The sequence below is a fragment of the Macrotis lagotis genome, chromosome 2, assembly GCF_037893015.1.
Source record: "Macrotis lagotis isolate mMagLag1 chromosome 2, bilby.v1.9.chrom.fasta, whole genome shotgun sequence".
Taxonomy (NCBI): domain Eukaryota; kingdom Metazoa; phylum Chordata; class Mammalia; order Peramelemorphia; family Peramelidae; genus Macrotis; species Macrotis lagotis.
The window spans coordinates 45,597,586-45,609,049 of NC_133659.1; the positions used below are offsets into that span (position 1 = coordinate 45,597,586).

Below are 11,464 nucleotides of genomic sequence, written 5' to 3' on the forward strand. Positions count from 1 at the left end.
AACATTTACTAAGTCCCTAGACATTGTGCTAAGCAATGTGAAAAAACAACAAACAAACCTGTCCTCAAAAAGTTTACATTTTGGGGGCAGCTAGGTGGCGCAGTGGATAGAGCACTGGCCTTGGAGTCAGGAGTATCTGAGTTCAAATTCAGCCTCAGACACTTAATAATTACCTAGCTGTGTGGCCTTGGGCAAGCCACTTACCCCCATCACCTTGCAAAAACTAAAAAACTAAAAAAAAAAAGTTTACATTTTTGTCAAGGGAAACATTTGCACATAAGATAAGATGAAACAAAGACAGAGTAAAGGCAAAGGACCTGGATTCGAAACCCATTTCTATCACTCACCTCTGTGGCCTTGGACAAATCACTTAGCCCTCTGGTCCTGAGTTACCTCACCTGCCAAATCTGAGGTCCCTTCCAGCTACAGCTAGGATTCCGTGGATTTTGGAGGGGCCATTATCAGCTGGGGGGTCAGGAAAGATCTCATGTGGGATGTAGCTTTTTGAGCTGAGCCTTGAAGGAAATGAGGGATGCTAAGAGGCAGAGGTGAGGAGGGAGTGATTCCAGGCAGAGGGGCATGACCTATACAAAGGCATGGAGACAGGAGATGAAATGACCTATGTGAAGAATAGGAAACAGACCAGTTTGGTTGGAGCAAAAAATGTGGGAAGGACAGTAATGTCAGGGAAAAAAAAAAAAACCAAAACAAACCTGGGAAGGGAGGATGAAATTTACAATGTGACAAGTAAAACACTGTATACAGTTGATGAAATTTCAGACAAACTAGGATACTTTTAAAGAATTTTTTCTGTAGCTTTTTTCTTCCCCCTTTTCTCCTCCCTTTTCTCCATGACCATATCTCTGAGGGTTACAAAGTGGCCAGTTTCATAAAAACTATGATTCTCTTCCTCCCTCCCTTGCTCCTTCCCTGTCACTCTCCTGATATCCCCACAAGCCTTCCCTGCATAATTTCTTTGGGCAGGATAAGTTCTATTTTGATAAGCAGACTGCAAGGTCGACAACTCCCTTGTGTTCCATTTTAGTCAATCTAGCCCCCAATGTCTTGGGGCTAGAATATAGAGGAAGTAACTGAAAGCAGGAGCTGGTGGAAGGTGAAAATCTAAGAGTCACTAGTCACTTACTTTGGGACATCAACAGAGCCATTCTCCTTGTTTTCCACGTCAACTGGGTACATCGGAAGGCCTCGATCTTCTCTTATTCCAGCAACTAATCAATAAAGTGGGCAGTGGGAGTGGAGAGGGGAAGGGGAGAGAAAAAACCAACAATAACCTTATGTTAATACCTAGAAAGTGAGGAAGCAAAATCATTTATTCAGTATCAGAAACATCAAACTGCCATTGTTGTGAGAATAAATTTCAGACCAGCTGAATTATTTGAGGAATCCCCATTTCCCTTAAAAAACTCTAGGGAGCTGATTGTGCTCCAGCAGAGGGGTGAAACTGCTTATTGGTGCTTCTATATGAACTGGCACTCCTAGGCAGACCTCTAGCAAACACTTCATATCCCAGAATTCAAATATGTGTTGTGTTCATAAGTACAGGCTTCATAAAGTGGGTGCCAGAGCCACATCAGTGAGTCAGACAAGGGAGAAACAATAGCAACTGGGATCTTCCCTCCCTCCATCTCCCTCCCCCAGCATTATGGTATTTTAATTCAGTATAACTGCTTTGCGTTCCTCCCAAGGGATTCCTCACACCCCCTTCTCCTAGCAATGCAAAAAGGTTCCTTCAAGTTTCTGGCAGCAAATATTCCCTTCCTCACTCATACATGAAAGCCTCAAATGCCAATGTATAAGATAGACAAGCTGAGGAGGGAGCTGTGAGCTCACAAACATATCAGGGAAGCCTTAGCAGGGTTGAGGAGAAAGGGGCTTATCCACTTGACTAGAACAACCTCCTAGGGTCTCCCATCGCTGTTCAGGGGAGGTACATGAAAGGAGATGGGGAAAATCATAATCAGCACCAGTAACAATGAGTCAATCAAAAAATAAACATTTAGTAAAACTTTTAGAAACTGCCCCAGAAAACTAGTTTTCTCTCTTTGATAGTGGATATATTTGCTTAAAAAGAATTCCACTCCATTTGCTTTATACTGGAATACCCCTTCTGAGAGGAATGGTGCTGTGGGTAGAGGGGTTCCACCACATCCTTTAAAAGAGATTCATTTGGTAGACATCCTGCCAGAGAAGAGAATGCTTCCCCCACCCCACATCCTTGAAGAAATAGCAAATCTTGTTGTGAGTGGGGGTCTTCTTTGTTCTATGTATGTAAATACACACAGATAAAACTTTTAGTTAGTAAAAAAAACTCCTCTCATCACTTCTAAGCATTTGACATCATATTTATCAATACACAAATACCTCAATACAGAAACGATCCCAAAGAGATAAGTTTGCTTGGCCAACCCCAGAAGGAAGATTTCATTTCATTTGGAAACTGATTACACAGTCACCATTTTCTAAGCATCTTTAGGAAAGAAGGGATAAGAGGTGTCTGGGATGAGAGTGGGGATGGGGGGGGGGAGGAAAGTGGGTTTTTTGGCATTTTTTTAAAGTATCCCTCACTATAATGCTGCTATTCCCACTATATTGTCATTTTTCTGGGGGGAAATTATTTTTTTAAAAAAAGGTCAAAAACCAAACCTACCTAGAAGCAACTAAAATGGAGCATAAAAAATCAAAAACAAGCTTGTCAACATCAGCCCAAGAAACCCCAATGTTTTCTTTCATAAAGTGGGTTGGCAAAGGAATTCAAGAAGGAGGCACAATTTGACACAGTGAAATGAGAGCTGACTGGCCCCGAGCCAACATGACGTTGGGACTCCCATGCGGAGCTGCACCAACTGCCTTCAGTCTCATGGCTGACTTTTTAAAGCTACAGTGTGCTTGGTGCCTGCTCACTTGGGCTCACTACCCCTGGCAGCCTCCTTGGGGTGGGAGAGAAAGAGACAAAGTTCCTGGGGGTCTTCAAACTGCAGGGGCTTTTATTTTTTTGGTACCTTTCTCAGAAAAGGGAAACACAATACATTGATGAGTTTCACTTTTTCCTTTCCCTCAAAACATCCTTTGATTATTATCCTCCTGGACTCCAAAACTGAGGTTTCTGGGTCTTTTATAACTGCGAGAAACCAAGTGAGAGGACTTGGCTTTAGTGGGGAGCATTGGGATGGTGAAGCTGCCATCAAGTAGGAAGCTCTCTTTGAACCTAGTCCTTGGACGAAGTTCTCAGGGCTGAAGTTGAAGCAATATTTCTTGGTGGCTAGAGCATGGTCAATTAGCAAATCCCTAGACATGACTACAGGAACATAACATGTTTTCACAGTGGAGGCACCCATACATAGAAATGGTTAAGCTTTATGCTTCTCTCTATTTCTGTCTCTGTCTCTATCTGCTCTCCCTATCTTTCTCTGCCTCCCTTCTCTCTTTCTGATCTCCCCTTCTCTCTCTCTCTCTCTCTCTCTCTCTCTCTCTCTCTCTCTCTCTCTCTCTCTCTCTCTCTCTGTCTTTCTGTCTTTTTTCTGTCTTCCTGTCTTTCTCTGTCTCCCTTCTCTCTGTCTGACTCCCCTTCTCTCTGTCTCTCTGACTTTGTTTCCCTGTCTTTTTCTGTCTCCCTTCTCTTTCTCTAACTCCCCCCCATCCTCTCTCCACTCTCCCCTCCCCCTTTCCTCTTTCACCCCCCCCCCCCCAACTCCCATAAAAAAGATTCCTTGGCAGGATGCAACTATCACAAACTCAAGCAGGGAAATATAGGAACTTGTTACAGAAATGGAAACTATTAGTTATGGTTATCTATTTATTTAATCTTTTCCTCACATGACACCGGAGACGTGATATCCCCAACTCATGCACTCTAAGCACAGGCATGGCAATTGTAAAAAGCTCAGGCCAGGCTGCTTGCCACTAATGAACACTCAGAAGGCAAAACTGTATTTTTAGACAGGGCCCTGGATAAAGAGGGTGAATTACCCCTATACCACTGAAGAGATTTGGGGTGGGGGGAGAATCACATGCAAAGAAATGAACAGACTTGCTTTCTGTCTGCCAGTGTCTAAAGCCAACAGGAGCCCTTTAGAGGGGACCCAAAGTTAACCCCTGAATTTCAGTAACCCAGTAAAGCTCTTTCCCCTCACCTTGAGAACCATCGTCCTCAGGAGGGGAAGTTGCTGCTTCTTAAAAGAAAACTGTCAGTCCATCGCATTGACAGAAGCCACCTTGCTCCCCTTCCCCTCTCGGCCCCTCTGCCACACCCCTCCATAATTCAATAAGAAGTCCTTGCCAACCCTGGAAGCCCCTATTTGACCTGCCTGAGGTGGAAGTTCTCTCCCCAGCACCGGTTCGCCTCCGACGTGGCCTGGATCAGACGCCCTCCAACCTTCTCCAACTAAATCAGCTGGAGTGGACTGGAGGAATTTGATTGGGGCTTTAAATCCTGGCAGATGACAGATGGGGCTGATACCTACAACTCACACAAAGCCAGTCTGGTGCCCAGAAGGGGAAAAAAATCACTTCTGTGCACCCAATAGCTCACCTACTACATAGGAAGAGAGACAGAGAGAGACAGAGACAGAGAAGAGAAAAAGTTCAGGACACTAACATCTAGCACACACATACATTTACTCACATGCACACATACTCATATACTCACATATACACTGACACACATAAACACATATACTCGCATACACACATTTACTCATAGCACATATAGACATACAATCTCACACATACATGTATACTCAAACACATATGCCCATTTACTCGCACATACATACACACAAGTACTCACATACCACATATACCCACATAGACACTCACACACATTTACTCATATAAACACATGTACTCACACACATACTCACATTTACTCATATATACACACATACTCTCCTACACACATTTACTCATATACACAAATACACACACATATACACCTGTAGTCCCATACACACATTTACTCACACATACATTTACATTCAGCTACATACACACATACCCATACAGCACATCCACATTCATACACACAAACTTATATACCAACAAAACCCACAGAGAAAGAAATGTATTGTGATGACTGACCAGGGCAATGACCATTACAAATAGGTATAGGGAAGGGGGGAGGGATTTTCTCCTCTAAACTTGCCTGTTGGGATATAAAGTTTGTCTTTTGAAAATCTAATAGAAAGTATGAATTTCAAGGTGGTGATAGAGAGAGCCAGAAGGACTTGTTAAAGAAAATGAACCTATATGTAGGCAATTATTGTAATAATACAGATGAAGACAATTCAAAAAACAGAATTCAGGTCAAACACAATAAGTCGATGTTGCTTCCAATTCACTGAGGCTAAGATACATCCTTCCTTTTAATTAAGAAAAGATAAACTCTTTAAAATAGAAAGTTCTATGTGCTGTCAGTTCTCATATTGGTCTGTTGGACACTTTTCGTTTTGTTTTATGGTAAAGTCCTATGGATGGAGGGGGTTATTTATTAGAAAATTTATGATGTATATAAATAAAACATATCAATATTAATAAACATTAAGGTTTCAGATTGTTTAACAAGAAGCAAATTCCACTTAACAAAGTGTCAAATGAAATCTAAAGCAGGAGGTCTTCGGAATCAGCTGGTTTCTAACTTTGGTGATGAGCTAATGTTTCAAAATCCAAATAGCTTGGGGCTCACCCACCCCATTACTTATTTCTTCCAACAAGCTATTTAACTTAACCTCCCAATACTTAAAATGGAAAAAAAGTTTGTAAGGACTGTGACTGTGCATGTCTTGGTGTTTGTGTGGGTGCGGACAGATTCTGCACCCTCAGTGAGAACTCATTCACAACCCTCAACACCCAATTATTCTTGTGTTACTGAAGTCATTTCTGAGATCCATCAATTCACAAGAGATATGACTGAGTGTAGAATTAGGTGGGAAAAGTACTTTTTTCCCCACCTGAGTAAAAAGTACTAGACGTTAGTTCTCGCCCCCCCCCACTTCTGTCTCTGTGACTTTGACTCTGTGTCTCTGCTCTCTCTGTCTCTCCTCTCTCTCTCTCTCTCTCTCTCTCTCTCTCTCTCTCTCTCTCTCTCTGTCCACTACCTTCCTCCTCCACCCTTCTTCTCCATTAAAAAGTCTTCCCGGACTAGATACTATATCAGAAAAGTAGCAGAAAAAAGTAATTTGGTCTTTCCGCATCTAAGTGAAAAGTACAGGATGTTGGTGACTTTGTATCTTTCTCTCTCTGTCTCTCTCTCTGTCTGTCTCTGTCTGTCTCTCTCTGTCTCTCTCTTCTGTCTTTCTGTGTCTGTCTATTGTCTCCCTGTCTGTCTTTCTGTCTCTTCCTATCTGTTTCTGTGCCTCTTTCTCTATGTCTCTATCTCTCCGTCTCTCTGTGTCTTAGACGGTCGGTCTGTCTCTCTGAGTGTGTCTGTTTCTTTCTCTTTTTTGTCTCTCTGTCTCTGTCTCTCTCTCTCTCTCCCCGTCTCTCTGTCTCCCTCTGTCTCTTTCTGTCTTTCTGTGTCTGTCTGTTGTCTCCCTGCCTGTCTTTCTGTCTCTTCCTGTCAGTTTCTGTGCCTCTTTCTCTATGTCTCTCAGTCTCTCAGTCTCTCTGTGTCTCAGGCGGTCGGCCCGTCTCTCTGAGTGTCTGTTTCTTTCTCTCTTTTGTGTCTCTCTGTCTGTCCTCTCCAAAGTCTTTTCCCGGGCAGGGAAGGCGTCCTTCCAACGCGGGGGCAGGCCCCTAGCAACCGCCCAGCTACGTTAAGTTCACCGGGAGCCCACTTGCAGCTCTCGAAGTGGATGGAGCGACCTTTAGTGGAGAACGACAGATGTCCCATTGGGGGGGGGGGGTTGGGGTCCAGGGGCACAGGGGGAGGAAATCCGAGAGGCCACGGAGGTGGCAAGAGTGGGGTGGGGAGAAGTGGGCTAGCGGGGCGGGGGGGAGAACGGCCAGACGCGGTGGTCCTCGACTCCGGCCAGCTGACAGCGCTCGGGGGAACAAAGAGAAAGAAAGTTGAGGCCGGGCCGCCCCAGAGAAGACTCCCTCCCGGGGCTCGGCCGCCCCCTCCCCGCCCGCGGCTCTCCTCGGGCGCATCCCTCGGGGGCAGCATCTCTCCGGGCAGCGGGGCAAGTTCTTCCCTGGATCCCGGGCCCCGGGACTGAGGAGTTGGGGGGGGGGCCGGGGCAGGGCGGCCCGCCTTGGCTGCGCTCCGCTCTGCCTGGGGGGCCGGGAGTGGGGGGGGCTGGGCCGGTCCAGGCCCTCCCCAGCCCCCCTGGAAGCCCGAGGGTCCAGAGAGCACTTACCTCTCCTCATGGCCGGCGGAGTGAGTGCTCCACACACACACACACACACACACACACACACACACACACACACAAGACACACACACACACACACACACACACAACACACAACACACACACACACACAACACACAACACACACACACACACACACACACACACACACACACACACACACTCTCACACACACTTCAGCAGCAGCCCAGGACCAGCAGCAGCCACATGTCCAGCTCCAAATACAATTCCCTCCGGCCAATGGGCCGCGATCTGCACGGGAGCGTGGCACCCTGGGACTTGTAGTCCCGGGGGAGGCGAAGGCTTGACTCTGGAGCTGGAAGTCCGAGAGGAGTGGGGGAGGGGAGAGGAGGGAGGGAAGGGGCAAGACTAGGGAGTGGGGGAGGGGAGGCTGGGGAGGTGTGCTGCAGAGGGGGCGTGGCTGAGGGGAGGGTATGCAAAAAGGGGTGGAGACCAGTGACAACTCCAATAGAAGCCCCCCCACATGTTGGGGGAGACGCCCCCCACTTCAACACACACGCACACACACACGCACACACACACACACACACGCACACACACACACAGTGGTAGGTCAGGGCCTTCAGCCAAGTGTCTTTGCCTTCTTGGCATCTCTGCAGCCAATGGCTTTTTGCAAAGTATGAGCAGGGGCTCGGAGGGTCACCAGAGCAGGAGAGGTCCCAGGGAACAGAAGACTCCTAATTATAAATAGCGCTGTGGATTATTCTTATCGGGGGCCGACCAAGGGCAGAAGACTTGTCCTGATTGATAGTTCCTTGTACATTATTTTTTATTGTTCATATTTCCCATATTAATAATGTTTGATCCTCATCTCACAGCGCCGGATTGGAAAGGGAGGGAGAGGCAGGGGGCAATGGCAACTCTTTTCACCTGGGAACTCCAGAGCGTCTTCATTTATAGGCTGCCAGGGCACCAGGACCAAGGACTGCGGGAGCCCCTTCCAGCTCTAACCCCTCTCCGTCTTAAACTCTTAGCTCCGCTCGGAATCCCTGCCCCTGCTGCCTCCCCCTCCAGCCCCACCTCAAAAATTACTTGGTACTGACTTAAAGGTTTTGCAGCAGAGCTCGTTTACTCAGCAGAAGGCAGGCCGGGGACGGCTTTCCCGCTTGTCCTGGTGTCCTCCAACACCTAACAGAGTGCCAGGGGGTTAATGCTTCAGTCACATTTATCGCAGTCAGCTTTTCAGTTATTCTCCTCCCCCCCTCCTCCTCCCCCACCGATGTTCTCTTCCCTCCCCTCTCCGACTACTTTCAGCTAGTCGGATTCTGTGTCAGCTTCTCTTTCATCTCTGCATCCATGCAAAGTCCTATTCGGATAGAGTCACAACCTCAGGTCTTTAAAGCTCAGTGACAGAACTTCCCCCCCAAAGCCCTCCCGGAGAAAAGATGGAAGCCTTAGCAGCTCCCTGAAGTTCAACTCCATTCAGTGAAATTGAAATTTGAATGGATGAATAATTTGAAAGGAAATCCGATGGCAAAGAATGGGCTGGGGTACAAAAATGAAAGACGGGTCCTGCCCATGTATTCAATTTAACAAATGTTTGATTGAGCCCTTAGCTATCTAGGTTTCAGCTCACTGTTACTGTCTGTCCTTCGTTATTGTTGGAGATCAGGACATCAGGGAGGTGATATCAGGAGACATGCAAGGGAGTTGGAAATAAGTGAGGGTGTGCTGCCCAAAGCCACCACTTTCTCCTCCAGAACCATGCGAATTCAGTGGTTTCTTTTTTGAAGTATTTCCTAGAGAGTTTGAGAAAGTTGCCTGGAAGACATTGAAAGATTAAGTGACTTGCCCTGGGGGGGGGGGGGGGATCATTTTCTAGGCAATACTAGAATCCAGTGCTTACTGACTCCAAGAGTGGCTAGATTAGTAACCAATAAATCACCCTGCCTCTCACTGGGGAGGCAAGAATAAAACCAAAACAATGCCTGCCCTCATAGAGCTTCCAATCTCTTAAAAGAATACAATTCATATACAAAGAAAAGAATATAAGGTTATTCCAGAGGGTGCAGAAAATAGCTAACATTTATCTAGTATGGTTTTAAAGTTTACAAAGTACATTACATACACAATGAAGTTCTCTGGGAAGTTGAACTCCACAAATCCATCCCCACTAATTTGAGTCTCATGAGAAGCTTGTAAGATAGGTATCCTGGGCATTTTTATCCCTATTTTGTAGTGCAGGAAAATGAGGCTTAGAGAAATAATTTAAACTCCCCCCCATGATCCCCATCAGGAAGGGTAGGAAGACAGGATCAAACCCCAGGCCCTTCCTGACTCTACCAGCTCAACAGGTACTGGGGATGATATGAATACACATAACCATCATCCCCCCCCCCCACTCCCTAAAAACCCATTTGCCAATGTGAGTTATTACTATTCTCATGAAAAGAACAAGGGTAGGGATGGTGGTGAGGAGAGGTGGAGGAGGAAATTTGCCATTTCAAAAATTTTTCAAATAATTCATTTTAAATTACTTTAAAAGTCAAGAAGACAAGGAAAGATGAGTGAGTTTATGACTCAGAGTGGTTAACTATTCAGTACTGAGGGAATCGTGACACCAGACTCGACTTTAGATGTATAACACATAAGAGATTCCTAAATATGTTTATTAGTGTTGTCATTATTGTTGCAGTTGTTATTGTGGCTAATTTGTGCTAAAGGAAACTGGTGAGGGGGGGAACAAGGAGAGAATTGTAAAAATTAGCACACATTTAAGGAATTTCACATATGATCTTCATGGAAACCCCAAGAAATAGGGGTTGAATGGTGGGGAATGGAAAGCAGGTGGACAAAATCATTTCTGAGATTCTTTCCAGCTCACTAATAGCTCACTTTGTTGTTGTTTGTCCTTCATTCTAGAAGAAGTCCAAGACATCAGGGAGGTGAAGCCTTGGTTGTACAAAGTCACCTTCTTCACTTTCTCCTCAGGAATCATTTGAGTCCAGTGATGAGATATGGATCAGGACCACTGAAGATGGTCAGTGCCAAGTCTCAGTGGGAGACCTTGACTTTTTAAAGCCAGGTCTTTCCCAGGTTACAATTTGACTGAAGCAATGCACATCCAGTCTTTAAGTTTAGGTAAGAGAGAGAGATGAGGCAAAGAAGGTAAGAATGACTGCTTCCAAAAAAAAGAAGGAAAAAAAATGCTGGGAGGATAAGACTCTCAGGTGTCTCAGTGATTAAGGCAGATGAGAAGGAAAGAAGGAAAGGAGTCTCTTTTGTATCACCCCCCCCCCCAAAAAAAAGGAAAGAAAAGAAAAAGAAAAGAAATATAGAAGGGGAAGACCCTTTAAAGTTTCTGGTCAACAGAAGAACACTATACACCCTAACAGCAACCTGGAGGTGGTGATCAACCTTAATGGACTTGCTCATTCCATCAGTGCAATAATCAGGGACAGTTTTAGGTATCTGTGTCAGAGAATACCATCTGTACCCAGAGAAACAACTGTGGAGTTTAAACAAAGACCAAAGACTATTACCTTCATTTTTTTTTTTTTAAATTGACTTACGTACTACATAGTTTTGCTAACTCTAAAATTTTATCTTTTCCTTAAGGATCCTTTGGCTACTAAGAGTCTGAGATGGATCTGAACCTGTGTCCTCTTGTTCTCAAGTCTAGTATTCTATCTTCCTTCTAATCCATAGGGCTCCTGCAATTCGATAACAAAGTTCACAAAATAAAAATGTCCCCTGATATTGCTGGGTTTTACCTTTCTTGTATTTTCACCCTAAGTTTCAGTCTTAAGATAAAAAAAAGAAACATAAAATGTACCATGAGACAAGTGTTTCTTGGACAAATTGCTGGGGGAGGGGCTGTTCCTTTTGGTGCAGACCTGTGATTCCACCCATTTAAGGATCTCTGAATTAATGTGTGTCTGAGACAACTTTGAAATTTATAGTCTTAGAAAATTGCCTGAGGCATTGACATGTTAAGTGGCTTGAATGAATGGATGGATGAATGAATGAGAATTATTAAGCTTCTACTCTGAGTCAAGTTGGAAGGATGCAAACAGAAAAGGTGAGCCAGCCCTTGCTCTCATGGAGGGAGCTCACACTCCTTGGGGTGAGACCTACAGTAATTTGGGGGACACCACCAGTAAAAGTGGGAACAT

At 45.2% G+C, this 11,464-nt stretch overlaps 1 protein-coding gene across 1 annotated transcript in view; it reads right to left on the reverse strand.

Annotated features, from left to right (window-relative positions):
- Nucleotides 1-7,383, reverse strand: part of LOC141511860 (sterile alpha motif domain-containing protein 13-like) — a gene marked incomplete at its 5' end in the record, with an annotated part of 49,549 nt that extends 42,166 nt beyond the window's left edge. The window contains 2 exons of the mRNA XM_074220869.1: nucleotides 1,145-1,229; nucleotides 7,314-7,383. Coding sequence (XP_074076970.1) covers nucleotides 1,145-1,229; nucleotides 7,314-7,383 — 155 coding nt within the window. The remainder of the gene's footprint in view (nucleotides 1-1,144; nucleotides 1,230-7,313) is intronic.
- Nucleotides 7,384-11,464: the final 4,081 nt, after the last annotated feature.